The sequence below is a fragment of the Euprymna scolopes genome, chromosome 17 (assembly GCF_053919585.1).
Source record: "Euprymna scolopes isolate OS-2025 chromosome 17, ASM5391958v1, whole genome shotgun sequence".
Taxonomy (NCBI): Eukaryota; Metazoa; Mollusca; class Cephalopoda; order Sepiida; family Sepiolidae; genus Euprymna; species Euprymna scolopes.
In genome coordinates, this window is record NC_136498.1 from 119,815,317 (window position 1) to 119,831,123 (window position 15,807).

The 15,807-nt window shown below is 33.2% G+C and overlaps 1 protein-coding gene across 1 annotated transcript in view; it reads right to left on the minus strand.

Annotated features, from left to right (window-relative positions):
• LOC145296932 (coiled-coil and C2 domain-containing protein 1-like) overlaps positions 1–15,807 on the minus strand; it is a 178,449-nt gene that overhangs the window by 94,392 nt on the left and 68,250 nt on the right. The window contains exon 10 of the mRNA XM_080143136.1: positions 13,555–13,703. Within this exon, the coding sequence (XP_079999262.1) occupies positions 13,555–13,703 (149 nt within the window). The remainder of the gene's footprint in view (positions 1–13,554; positions 13,704–15,807) is intronic.

The window sequence follows — 15,807 nt, forward strand, 5'->3', positions numbered from 1 at the left end:
GTCTTAAAGTGGCATAAAAATATTTTTTCTCCGATTTGCTTGTTTTTATTGTAACTATCAGCTTCTTACAGAGGGGAGGGGGTATAACATAGCAGAAAAACTAGACCTGATAAAAAAAAAAAAAAATGACAGCATTTCTGAAATCAGCATCCTCAAATTTTGAAACATCTTAGGCACCATGACAATTTTTTGTTGTTGTTGGCCAGTGTAATTAACGCAATCTAGAAAAATTTCTTTCACAGAAAAAAAGTGTAGTATCAGAACAAATACATTTTAGCTGTAATTCTATTTTGAAAACTAAAAATAAACCAAAAAGGAAAAATATTGTAAAATCGGCAAATATTCAGAGCAGCAGAGGTAAAAATGAACACTGGCTTTAATTTTTTTTTTTTTTAACTATTCAAAGCAGACTAAATTTTTGATTGTGATTGATGGCAGGCATAAAAAGTAATGTCCGTTCAATTCATTTCTGCTACTAAAATATTAAACATCATTTCAAAATAACGGACCATATAGGTTTTAAAGCACCCCAAAATAAACAACGCCCAAAAGGACACTATCAGTAACATGGATTTCTTAAACTTTTACTTCCGCTTCTTGAGTTGAATCAAATAGAACGATAGACGTACTTTTATAACTTTTAGATCACAATTGTTTTTTAAAGAAAAAGTTTTACTATTTAAATTCGAATTTTCAAAGAAATTATTTCGACTGTTATTATTTGCATTTACCAATTATTCATAGTTTTTAATAAACTTATACCTTTTTGACGTCCCGGAAAATTTAGAAAGTTATTAACATAGGAAAGGGCTTTGTTAACTCTTCCCTTACCGTGACGAAACTCCTAAAAAGAAACGATTCGTTAGGGATGTTAAAATGCACAAGTGCTTTTTTTTTTTTTTTTTACGCAGATACACAAGAAATGATTACATTATCGTTGTTGTTAAGTTGTTTTGACGTCAACAATTAATGTCTTGACTGTTGACATCTAAACTGTAGTGGTGATGGGTGGGGGTGGGGGTATCGCCAAATCTAATACCTACTTCTAAAAAATAAATAAATAAATAAAATAATAATAAATAAATAAAAATGCAAGAATGGACCTAAATCCCGTTTTCATTTGGTAATATCAATTTTCAGGGTTCTTGGCGTTCGTTCGGGCCAGAATAAAATTTTATGTTGACAAATTTATTTTTTGCTTATGGGTTTGTTTTACTAAACACAGATTCGAAAAAGTTGTCAAAAAACAAATGTATAACAAATAAATGTTATCGAAGGCAAGATAAGTTACTTTTCTACCCACCTGAATAAGTTTTTAGTGTTTTTATTTTATGTAAAATGTTTATTCGGTTCGAAAATCATACAGTGTTTACCGATGTATTTGAAAAAGACAAATGGCGGCGAGATTTCTGTTGAATATGTTAAGTTTGGGGAAATGAGTTAAAACTAAAAACTATTCAAAATACTGTTAGAAACCCACAATATATGTTACCGTAACATAGCATGAAGGAGTTAAGTTTCTAACAATATTTTGTATAATTTTTTAGTTTTAATTCATTTTCCCAAACTTAACGAATTCAACAGAGATCTCGCCGCCATTTGTTTTATTTTTGTTTTGTTTTTTCAAATATATCGATAAACTGTATGATTTTCGAACCGAATAAACATTTTACATTAAATAAAAACTTATCCAGTTAGGTAGAAAATTAATTTATCTTGCCTTTGATAACATTTATATTTGTTATACATTTGTTTTTGACAACTTTTTCGAATCTATGTATATATATATATATATATATATATATATAAAGGTAAATATGAAGAATTACTCCACGAGGGTAGAGTAATTCTTCATATTTACCCAAACCCCTTGTGGGTAACTCTACCCTCGTGGGGAAGCAAATATATATATATATATATATATATATATATATACACACACACACCCCATTTCACTTTTTCTTTTAATTTTCTTATCAGTTTGTTCAAGCTGGGGATGGGGATGGTGTATCCTACCGGCGGCTGGCAAACATTCAGCCGCAGCCGCTATCTTCTATATTCCAACCGAGCCTAGAAATCTTTTTAAGTTTATAACCGTCCCTTTGGGTGCAATTCTCCAAGTATTATGCTTCATTTGTGTTCCTAAATCAAAAGGGGAATAATGAATTTTGAAACGTGTCTCTGTCGTATCAAAGAACCTGTATTAAAAAAAAGGTAAAGAAAAAAAAAAACTATTTACACTTACGATTGTTGGTCGATTCCAGTTTTTTAAGACGAAACGTGCGTAAAACGGTTGTTATTCTTTTAAATTTTCCCATAGTAAACAGACGTGGGTTTTGTTTAAATTACTTCCATTAAAAACAAGTTTTTTTGTTTTTTTTTAAATATTGGAAAGAGAAGAGCGAAATGAAGACGCCAGTATGTTTACGTTTTTGATCAACGGAATAGAAAGTTCCGACCGACACAAAAAGGGAAACGCGATTTATGAATGAATCAACAAGTGTTTTTGGAGAGAAGGAGGAGGGGTAGAGTGAAGGGGAGAAATAGAAGAGATGAAGAAAGGACTGAGAGAGGAGGAGGAGGAGAAAAGACACGAGAAATGAAGAGAGAGTTGGTGTATTTTTGAGAGAGTGGGGACAGAGAAAAAGGAGAAGGGCTATAAAAAGTGAGTGGGAAAAAAAGTAACGAAGGAAGAATTCTCGGGTAGGTGAAAAAAGGATCGGAGGGGATGAAGGAAGAAAAATAAAATTATATATTTAACAAAATATTTTTAAAGTCCCCCTCCCCCGACCAGAAAAGCGGACAGATTTAATAATCAGAACCGCTAGTTATAATTCTGTGATTAATTTGTTTATATGTTTGTGTGTGAAACAGAGATGGGGGGGGTAGGAGAAAGGAATGTATGAGAGCGGAAATGTTCAATTCAAATACGTCGCTTCCAACGGCTGTTTCTGAAAGGGAGGGGGGGGATAAATAATTATGAATAGCCGCGTGGTGAAATTGTAACGTTTCTGTTCTTCAGATCTACACTTCAATTTCTTGTTCTCTGTCAGTGAAGGAGAAATCCTTCACGACTGAGACAATTTTTATTTGTGTTCCTTTTCTCCACATTAAAAAACGAACCTGGTGTCTAACTCTGTCCCGTGGGAAGGCATTGTAAATAGGAACAAAAGTTTCTGTAAACAAAGTTTTATGTAATAATGTACCTATGCAAAACAACAACAAAAAGGCAAGGTTTAGAAGAAAAAGTGGCAAATATGTATTTCAGCGGCGTAAATTATTTGACAGACAAAAATTTATAAAAATTATTTTCAAATAAAACACTAATAAATAATATAATACCCTAAGGCTGAAATAAAACCCGAAAAAAAAATGTAATTTTTATTTATTTTTTTTTTTTCAACATTTTTTATTAGACCAAATGAATGCACAACAATCGAGACCGCCATCTTGTTTTGAAAATTTGGCCTTTCTAAAGGCTTCACAGATTGGCCTTTTTGCGGCCAAATTTTTTTTTTTTTTTTTATGCTCTTGCGTGGAACCATGGTCCATGCAAGAGTGTAAAAATGTCAATTTGGCAATCCTTAGAAAAGCCAAAATTTAAAAACAAGTTGGCGGCCTCGATTGTTGTACATTTAGTCTAATAAAAAATGTTGAAAAAATAAAAAATAAAAATTAAATTTTTTTCGGGTTTTATTTCAGCTTTAGGGTCTAATGTGTTTTATATAAAAAAATAATTTTTATAAATTTTAGTCAGTCAAATAATTTACGTCGCTGAAATACATATTTGCCACTTTTTCTTCTAAACCACAAATATCAAAGTCACTGGGAGCCGGTTTGCCACTACAAAACGAGGGATTTTAGGGAACCAGAGGAGAGAGGAGGAACCAGAAGACGAAGACGCCGGGCTGCTAGCTGCTGATGAAAGAAGTCACCCGCTTTCCAGTTACAAGCCAGGACACGCATCACCGACAGCAGGATGACCGGCCTACCCCTACCACATCCATCGTTCAAAAGATAAGTTACGTTTACGAACATTCATTCCTTGTCAATTCATACATACCTACAAACATTTTATGAACCTTCATTCCTTGTCAATTCATACATACCTACAAACATTTTACGAACATTCATTCCTTGTTAAATCGTACATACCTGCAAACATTCTACGAACATTTCACCATACTACAAACTGTCAAATATCTCCATCAGACAATCCATTCTTCGTTAAATCACATTCCATCCTACGAACACTTCGCCTCTTCTAACACAAACTGTTAGTAATAAATAAAATCGGTTCTCAACCTTCAATATTTGTCTGTCTTTAATCATATGGGGTCAGAATCCACATACTTCCAACGTTGTTCATTTCATGTATTCTCTGTTGTGAACTCTATGGCATCCTTTCCTACCCCTTTTATAAAAACCGAGGCTATAACTACTCACACTTGAGAATATCCTATACCTCTACAAAACCACCATTCACCATGCATTTTTCATTTTGTGTTTTTATTATATGATCATGAAAATTGTATATTGTTATTTATTAAAAAAAAATTATATATTTATTGACTGTATCTACCAACATTGCCTAGAATTCATTAATGTCATTTTAGTTCAATTTTTTTTTTTTTTTTTTTCATTAAAAAATGTGTAAGTCATGAAGAGATGAAAAATTATTACCCAAAATGTAAGGGACACAATTGATATTTATCCATTACTATTTAAAATTGTCTTCATTTTAATAATCATCCTTGCTGGAATAATTTTCAAACAGAAACAAGTGAATTACACTTATTTTTAGTGTAAAGAACTGCAAGGATAAAAGAAATAGCTAGTTAGAATAAAGTATCGATTTGTCTAATGCATTGTTATTTAGGTCCAATGTAGAAAATTAGACAGATCACGTCTAACTAAATATTATATATTAGATTAATTTTAATGCTTCGGCCAATGAGAGGGTGGGGGCGTTAGTGTTCGGAAAATTTCAATTACCACTGCGTGCATCATATCTGTAATGTCCGATGGCAACAGTGTAATGTTACCCACATTTACATAGGGGACACACACGTTGTATGCAGTCTATGTCACAAAGGAACATAAGACAAGTAATAACTTTACTCTTTTTTTTAACAATGACATTTATTTCCACATTTTCCCGCCACACGTGATTTCTCGTTATGGTCGTGACGTCACCCACACTCCTGATTGTCTCTAACGTGATCTCTCCTTTTTATAGTCTTACTGCAACATCATTTTGCACACAGCTCGGTATTTGCATATAGACGCCATACTGTTACAGTACTTCATCTCAAACAACTGGATACACTTCCTCTGCAAAAGTAATTACCTCCCACAAGTTATCCTCAGGAGATGTGTGCATAGGCGTTGTCATGCCCCACGCCATCAACTGGGAAAGTTCATCTAAAAAGAAATTACTCCAGCTTCTCTATAAGGTTAGAAAAAAGAAAAAAAAGTGATGGACTATAATCTTATCTGTCAGTTAAAGTGGACTTAGAAACACACTTGGGCCCTCGCATCTACAAAGTTGACCGTTGGAATAACAAGTGACTAAAAAAAAAAAATAAAATAAATCACCCAATCATTTACTTCAATCGCCAAACTTTGTCAGCCTTCACGAGGAACAAAGTTGTTGTTATTGTTGTATAGCATTCATCCTAGATGGGTTGAACCGGCTTCCTCCAGAGGAGGAAGTATCAAAAGAATACTAAATTCACAGTCCCCAGTTACCTGTAGTGAGGAACAGAATGGCAAGGATGGAAAGAGCAAAACTCACACTCTGGGTGTAATGCATTTCAAGTACAATTCCAATGCATGACAGCAGGTAAAAATGGACATTGTACACAGTACAGATTTTATTCAATCCTTGGATGAGAGTGAAACTGGGAGTAATGACAACTTAGAAGTGAGTGACTCTCCAAATTGTTTCATCATCATCGGATACAGTTTCAAGTCATAATACCCAGGACAGAAATTTTATTTGGAAAAAAAAAAAAAAAAAAATTAAAGGACACATTTCTTACCTGACAGCTTGCCAAAAGAAGAGAGGCGAGGGAGGTAGGGTGGGGGTGGGGGGCGAGTCATTATATGTAAATTTACTAAAGTTCACGATAAACGCCTGTCAGCAATCAAAGTGCAGAGCAGACAAGGGGAAAATCAAATGTGCTTCTACTTCCTCCACCCTCAACCATTGTAAAAATGTAAAAAACATTGGTGCAAATTTAGGTTAGAAAAGAATTGACAGGATGACTTACAGCAGGCGGTGAAAATAAGGCCATAGTAATAAGATGCTTCTATTTGGAAAACTGAATTTAAAAAATCCAATGTACATAGAAATATCAAAAATATTAAACAGAAGGAATTTGGTCATATCTTTGAAAAAACATTATTTCATTAGGTTAATTTGTGAACCTGATTTCATGAGGTTAATTTAAAAATATTAGCAAAACCAAATAATCTTATGAAATATTAAATGATTAAAATCGTTTTTTTTTTCTTTTTCTGAGACTTTTGGTGTAGACACTTTTTTCAAAGAAACTTAAAAAAAAAAAAAAAAATGTTTTTCTTCTTCATTTTCCTGGTAGTATTAACCTTGGAAGGGTCAGCCTCCTCGTAGAGAGAGAAAAAGATATAGTGGCGTGACCGCTTAGGGGAGCGACAACAGCATATTCTTTTTGATTTGACTCTTGAGTATATATGCAACACAGTTACACACAGTTAATCAACCGAGAAACACATCACCTTATACAAAGACATAAGATATCAACGGATACATACTTGAGAGTCAAAACAATAAAAAAAAATATGCTGTTGTCACAGATCTAATAATTAGTCACTAGCAGGGAGACTCATCGTAATCCAGGACTGGATGCGGATCAACAAATGTTTTACCTTCCCATACATTTTCTTGTCATCAAAATAAATGAAATCGCCCATTTTTTTTTAATCAAATCAATGGATTGCCCACTCTAGTAAGACCCCACCCCCACAATGTACCAGGAGGAAGCTCCACATGCTTCCCCGCAGTGACTTAGTCTACAATACATTGTAATCTATGTTGCACTGTAGAGAACCAAAATGTTGATTTTATAAAATTATTTTTATTTCCACTGCCAGACAACATTGCAGCCAGCAAGAGCCACGAGCACCAACAAACCAGAAGCCCAAGACTCGAGTTCGCCCTCATTTAGGCTCATCAGTTAGACACATCCGAACTCAGGATTCGAAACCCGAGCCTCTTGTATGTGAGGCAAGCACTTTACCAACTGAGCAAACGTGCTGCACACAAGAAAGTCTTATTAACTATCCTAGATCAAGCAAACCGCAAAAAAAATCCAACAGTGGAATGCATCTACCTTCGTCTCGAACAAGGGATGTGATCATCGCAATCAGCCTTAACCCAAGTCAATGTCTCACTAGTAGGAATTTATACTCGCTAGGGATGTCATTTAGCGAGTATAAATTCCTACTAGTGAGACATTGATTTGAGTTAAGGCTGATTGCAATGATCACATCCCTTGTTCGAGACGAAGGTAGATGCATTCCACTGTTGGATTTTCTTGCGGTTTGCTTGATTTATGATAGTTAATAATACTTTCTTGTGTGCGGCGCATTTGCTCAGTGTGTAGAGTGCTTGCCTCGCATGCAAGAGGCTCAGGTTTCGAATCCTGAGTTCTGATGTATCTAACTGATGAGCCCAAATGAGGGCGAAACTGGAGTCTTGGACTTCCGGTTTGTTGGTGTTTGTGGCTCTTGCTGGCTGCAATGTTGCCTGGTAGTAGAAATAAATATATTCTCTCACACATTCTGAAAATTATTTTTATATAATGGCTTGAATGCAAAAGTCAAGTATCATGATTTAATTGTAGTCTAAACAGAAACATTGATTTTGAAGGCGCCTCTGTTTTATCAAAGAACCAACTGTTGAATTTATGAAATTATTTTTACATAATCACTTGAATTTAAGTCAAGTGTACAAAAGTCAAGTATCATGGTTCATTCATTTCGAACACACCTGTCTTATAAAAAAAAAAAAAATTTGACAGTTGCTTTCATAGGATGGACCTTTCTGCTTGTGCGATGAAGAAAAAATTCTCAAATGCACATGCAATGTTAGGTTATATAACAGTGTAAACCATGGTCAAAATCAGACTTGCTTTTTTAACAGGATTTCTTTCATTACCGATTTTCGATACTTACTAGATGCATTCTGATACAAAACCTATGTAAGAACTCTCCCAGCCACATCAAGTACCTTTGTATGAAATTTTTAAAAAATCAGCCCAGTCATTTCAGAGTTCATAGGGAACGAACTTACACACACAAAATTCCTTTTGTATAATAGTAAAGATAGAGATAATTTATAATTAACTGAATAAGTCATCCATTTTTTTACATTTTCATCTCGTGTAAATATTTTGTCTTCTTATGTTGATTCAACCATTCTCAAATACTGAATGCAGTTAGAGGAAAACTTGTCAGCATCATTTTGCTCTGCCATGTAATTTACACATGTTCATACACACCATAAACACTTATGTAAATTAGATAGAAAAACCAATTACTTTACTTGTATACTTAAGGCTAATATACAAGCAGAAGAATATCTTTAAAAATATATCAAATTCTATGAATTTTCAAATGAAATGAAAGTCAAGGAAATTAATGGTAATGGTTGTACCTATTTACTATGCCTCCCCACGGGACAGAGTTAGACACCAGGGTCGTTTTTTAACGTGGAGAAAAGGTACAAAAATAAAAATTGTCTCAGTCGTGAAGGATTTCTCCTCTAATGAAAGAGAACAAGAAAATGAAGTGTAGCATCTGAAGAACAGATGGTATTTATTTGCTCCCCCACTGAGCAAATTAGGCACAAGGCCAATTTTTAATGTGAGGAGTGAAGGGAGGGGGAAGGGAAAAGGGGACCAGCTCCCGAGAGGTGGGAAATGGGAGCTGGTTAAAGGTCAGGCATGTGGGGTTGCCCCCACATCTGGTCTTTGCTAGTCATAGCTAGTCATAGATTGCAGTATCTGAAGAACAGATACTACACTTTGATCTTGACCAAAAGGCCAAATGGTAATGGTTGTAACCCAGTATTAAACTCAATATTTTGTAATCTTTATTTTCATTGAGAAAATTATATATATATATATATATTTTTTTTTTTTTAAGTGGTGCGATTGGTTTTCATTTTTTTTTTTTTTTTTTAATCAAAAACGTTCATCTCTTTGCAGTTGATTTTTTTTTGTTTTTTTTAAATATAAATGGAAACAAAAATCTTGTTCCACAACCTAACTTTTTCTATATTGAATTTGTTACATTAATTGCAGCAAATGTAACTAAATTTTAAGTAAAAAATATGCGACAAAAATGGGGAAAAGTGAAAGAAAAAGAAAGCTTAAAATAAAACACGAAAGTTAGACTCGAAATCGTGTAAAAAAAAACAACAAAAACAAAATAAAATAATAATAATAATAATAATAATAATAATAATAATAATAATAATAATAATACTAAAAAGTTGGAGGATAATTGGAATGCAATTGGTTGTGGAATTTTGTAAAGCAATTTTGGTATTTGGGAATTTTTTTTGCATGATTTCAATCAACTGACAATGGGTAATGGGAATCGAACAATTCTGCTAATTAGGTCAGGTAATTTATCAGAAACTTGATAAACAAAATGATATAAGAAAAAAAAATTATCAAAGAAACAATGTTGTTTCGATGCAAATATTTGTTTTAAAAATACCGACAGAGAACGGAATGATATTCAGACGATGGTGAGAAAAATACTCAAGGCCTACATGGAACTTTCGGTGACATCCGGGAACCTAAACAACCTAGCTGCCTTACATTAAGGACATATGCATAAAATAATCTATGTAACACTGAAAGTTGTCTGGTCAGAATTTTAAAAGTTAGACCCAAAATAGCTTTCAGGAATATAAATCAAAGTTTGTTTCTGACTAGCCAATTTTCATTTGCTATTGTTATACCATGTTATTGGCAATGTAATAATGTACTTCACTAGAGTTTAATTCTTTTAATTTTATAGTCCGACCCAGGCAACTTGGACAATGGAAATATTTTTCAATTATGATCAGAAAATCAAATTAGTAAGGGGAATAACTCGAATATTTAATCAAAGGATATAAAAGTTGTCTTTCTTACAACTAAAATTTTAGTTCTTTTTCTGTATATGTATAAAACGTATGCAAACAACTGAAACTTTAAAAAAAAAAAAAAAATTACAATAACTCCACTGCTCTCTGGGAACTAAGTAGGTACAGATTATGTTATACATATTTACAATGAACAATAGCTTTAATCATCGTTTATTATTTTCTTTGTCTCTTAGGATGAATAAAGGCAGAGGGAAACCATTAAGAATTATAATGTGTATTTAGAAATCTGAGTTATCACTCCTGCATTTTTTTTATTTTTACAATTTAGAACAATTATAATCTGTAAGATTTCTTTAATAATAATTGGAGTGTTCACTAATGACTATGAGATCAGGGTTTAAGCCTCAGTAGAGTCACACCAAAGACTCTAAAATTACATTTCATGCTCATTTGCTAAAACATTTAAAACATTATAAGGATTAAGGGTAAATGGAGTAATTCAGCCAAAACAGTGGCATCTTCCTCTACATCTGTGTACTAGCTAATGAAAAGTTAGCCTTCATGCCATCCTTGATTACTACATCATCAGTTTAATGTCAAATGTACATGATGGCATGTGTTAGATGGCTTTTAGAAACTGACTTCTAAAATAACCTATCTCTGGCAAGGTCTTTATTCATCCTTCTTTCGATTAAGTTCATCCTTAACCATTTCCACCTATCTTTTTCTTAGCCTTAATCTGCCAACTGATCATGCTATTTCAACTGTTCTACATCTAACTCAAGAATTCTTATTCATTCTTTCAACATGACTAAACCAACAATGTCTTCTGCTTTCAACACATCTACCTATATTATTAATCTTTAACTGAGGTCATCTGTTAGCCATTCGAGTTATTAAATACTTTTTCTTTTTACAAGGAAGTCACTATTTATCAAGGCCTTCGTTATTTAATACAGATTTCAGCAACATACTCATGACACACAGGAGACTGCTTGTTCTTTTTTAGATAACATAAAATTTCGGGGGGGGGGGGTCCTTCACATCATCTGTCAGAGTGGAACATGGGAATTGAAAGTTGTAGCTTTTAGAATTGGATGTTCCTTGCCTGTGAAATAAGAAATACAAGTGTTGCATATGACTATGATAGTATCATAGGAGTAAAAACACAACGCAATTAAACTCGCAGCCTGAAAATTGGTTAATTCATGGGATTTGTACTGGGTGGATTTTGTGATGATTTCTCTTTGCAGCCATTTATCCAGCTGCATCATTGTTAATCAAAACACTGACAATTATAACACCAACATCTTATTTAATGACCATCCATGCAGAAGTTCAAGGGTAATGTGAACAGATATCTTGCTGCTCATCTCCCTTCATAATATCCCTACAATTTATGTCCCCGATAGTAGCCGTCTACTTTAAAGTGGCGCTGTGCCTTGTTTGGAGTGAAAATTGAATACAAAAACAACATATATCAATGAAACCAAGAGAGTTAGAAGAATTGAGACAGATTATGATTGATCAATACATTTCAAACAAATGTCCAGAAATCTGAATAGCCAATAACAAAAAAAAATTGAAAATTCCCAACCTGGGGGCTACAGCCCCCTGTGTGGAGAGAGGCAACACAAAAAAAATATTTTCCTAAAAACACTAATCAGTTTGAACAAGGAAGAAAAAAAACTTAAACATACTGAGTACGTATGTAGGCAGAAAAAAAAAACAGGAATTTATTTAGGAGAGGAAAGAAGACCTTCAAAAATATGTCTGCCTCATTTCACAGACAGAACCAAAGAGTTTTTTTTTTTTTTGATTTAGTAATTTACTAGTTGTTTCTTGCCAAGTAACTCACATCTGCTAATTTATATATTGAATGTTGTACTAATCTCAAATTAAATAGTGTTACATAAGGAGACAATGCCAAAAAGTAATTAACATTGTTGTAGTCATCAGTGCCAAGAAATTCATCGTCCACTCACGTCTCTGCTCACTCCTAGCCTACAAGCCATTAAAAATACAAAGTAGGATAATCCTTAAATTATCAAAATCCTAAACAAATTACAATCCATACCAAAACAATTATATTGTGTTGGATATTAAGCGATACAAGAATTTACGGAAATCACAAAGTTGATTCAATCACCAAATCTGCACAGACAGACATTGTACCCTGAGTAAAAATAAAATAATTTTTTTTTTAAGTGGCAACAGTCATGAAACTAAACAACAAACTTTACCAAATAAAACCTATTTTATGAGAAAGGAAATCAGCTTCCTTTAAGAGCAGAAGAAAAGAAATAAATATATACATTGGCCATGCTAAAGTAACCCATTCTTTCATCCCAAAAATATTTACGAAAACAATCAAAATGTTCATGCGAAACATCCCGGAGAAATTTTCTGCATCGTTGAATATATGGTGAGCCCCATCCCCCAACCTCACACACCTCTGGAAAAAAAAAAAAAAAAAAAAAAAAAAAAAAAATTGCCCCCCCCCCCTCCCAGAATCATTAATAAAATTGCAGAATCTAGTTCAAAATACAAAATTAAATTGCTAAAAATGAATGTAAGGATGAAACCATTTCTGTTTAAAAAAGTAAAACAATCATTTATACAGAAAATCATAATTTACAAAATAGAATTTAAAAAAAAAAAAAAAAAATGCAAATTTCAATAAAAATAAAAAAATTTTTAATTTGTGTAAATAAAAATTCAAGATTTTTTTTTAAACAAGCATCAAAAATTATACAAAAACATTCCATATTTAATGATTTTATTTATTATTTATTTACTACAATTATCTGCAGAAATATATAAAATAATATATTAAAAAAATAAATAAATAAAAACCCGTATGATGTATGTAACAATGATGGAAAGAAATATCATATTCCAAAAATCATATGAATTGATCAAGTAGTTTTTATATTTATAAATAAAATAATTCTAACTGATTAATGGTAATTCATAGGCATTACAACATAAATCTTGCAAATCTGAATTATGTTATTTGTTACTTGAGACTTTTTTCAAAATGGTGTCACGAGGCAGTCACATCTTGATTGGACATAAAATTTTATTTTCTCATTTTATAATAAAAATACTTGATCAATTTATGTGATTTTTGGAACAAGTTTTTTTTTTTTTTTTTTTTTGGTACAGATACGTACATCATATAGATTTTTCTTGATTTTTGACTTTTTAATATAGAGGTAAGTCTGGACAAGCACCAGATACTTAAGTAATTACATTATTTATAATAATTTACTTTATTATACAAGATTGTTCATCCCAGCCCATCTCCTAACCTCACAGCAGTTTATTCTTGAAATGAAATTTTTTTCTGACCTATATGAAAAGGTCTGGGTTTTTTTAAGGGAGAGAGTCTGATTAATTCCTACCTTCGCAATCCGTCCCATTCGTCTTGCTTTGCTTGTACTGCCACTTGCTTTTGCTTCTTCTTCACAGCTTTTATACTTAGCCATTCTTTGAGTTAACGCTTCAAGTATAGTCGTCGGCTTATCCGGAGCATTGTAAAGTTTCTTTTCAGCTAAGAAACAAAACAAAAAAAATTTAAAAAGAAATAAATTGATATAAATCAAGATGTTCATTTTTATTTGTTTTATCTTTAGTTAATTCAAAAACACTATTAATGTCCTTTGCTTTCATTTTAATCCAATATATATAAAATTATGTTTGCCGGATTTTAAAAGTTGGATCTAAATAGCACTTAAATGTACCTATTTACAATGCCTCCCCACGGGACAGAGTTAGACACCAGGGTCGTTTTTTAACGTGGAGAAAACGTACAAAAATAAAAATTGTCTCAGTCGTGAAGGATTTCTCCTCCACCGAAAGAGAACAAGAAATGGAAGTGCAGCATCTGAAGAACAGATGGTATTTATTTGCTCCCCCACTGAGCAAATTAGGCACAAGGCCGTTTTTAATGTGAGGTAAAAACCAGCTCCCCTAAAAGGGGTCACTCTGGTTACCAAAAATAATAATTGTCCCAGTATAGAGGGTTTCCCCTCCATTGACTGGTACAAATTATCTTAAGTGCAGCATCTGAAGAACAGATACTACACTTTGATCTTGACCAAAAGGCCAAGTTAAATAGCACTTAAATGTGATACCATGCGGTTCCCCACTCACCAGTGTGGCCATCCCCAACATTGTATGCCATGGATTTCTTTTCTTTTATCTTTTTTTTATTTTTTTTTTTATTTATGGCCATGTCATCGTCAGCAGCTGTCGAGGGTTCACAAATATATATATATAAAAAAAATAAAATGACTTGGAACAAAACACACACAACGACACTTTTTGTAAATATTAGTTGCACTCTGGCTGCGTGTGTGACACTATTATGAGAAACTACCATCTAAGCATTAACATCCCTATCTTAGTCTTTGCTAACCCCAATGTTGTTTGCTGTAGTCTTCTCCATCTTCTCTTCTAGCTATGCTGTCTCTCGCATTGGCTTACAAATATGAAAATACAATAAAACAAGAGAAACAAAAGAGACCATAACACTTTTTGGAAATATTAGTTGGACTCTGGATGTGTGTGTGTGACACCATTGTGGGAAACTACCCTCTAAGCAGTAACGTCCATATCTTTGCTTTTGTCGAGGTAGAATTCATCTTGATCTTTCAAGGCTCTTCTGACCAAGTCACAATCTGCCTTCAACTGTGTCAAACTTGCAACTGTCTTCAACTATATCAAGCTGGAAACTCTCAACTGTCATAAAGACCGCCACAAAATAACCACACTGAAAACTGCTCACACACTAACTCTAAATATATCTGCAGTCCTTTTGTTCTTACACCCTGATTCACAACCTTACCTCAGATTTCTTTTGTCTACCCTGTTGAACAACTTCCTCTCCATAAACCTTATTTCCTATACTGTTTTAGCTGATAAACTTATTTCCTATACTGTTTTAGCTGATAAACTTATTTCCTTTTTTGCTGTTGCTATACTATTTCCTCTTTCCTTTATTTTCCCTAACACTTGGAGAGTGAAGAGGGCAATGTGAATAGCATCAGAAAACTAACAAATCAAACTTTGATTCTGACTAGCCAATTTTCAGTTGTGATTGTTGTACGATATTAATGGCAATAAACTAACAATACTTCACAACAATTGTTTTAAAAAATACTTACTGTGTGTGTATATCTTCTCTATATCAATAAAGTAGCCGCAGGAATTCCCCTTTGGATAAAGGTATCGTCGATTTGCAGCAACAGATGCCACATACAAATTCAATACAGCTATGCTAATAGCCACTATCTTATGCAGCTTTCGAACACCATTTCAGACACATTCAGTTGTGATAATAAAATACTACATTACATCCTACGAGCAAAACCATCACAATTGCAACATCTTTACAGGAAGAGGTACCTATGTTTCCCTCTAAATATTTAGTCCTATCACTGCTATCAGGAGTAATTCTACACATTTCACAGATTCTGTGATTAAACTGACCGTAACTGGCTCATATATACATAGATCTAACATAATCTGTCCAATTTCCGATTTAGAAATAATAAAGCCTCACTCGCCAAAGTCCCTCCATTCTGATTGGCTGAGCTCGGATAATTCTCATATTCCAGAATCCAGTTCTTCATTTTATAAACACACTAGCCTCA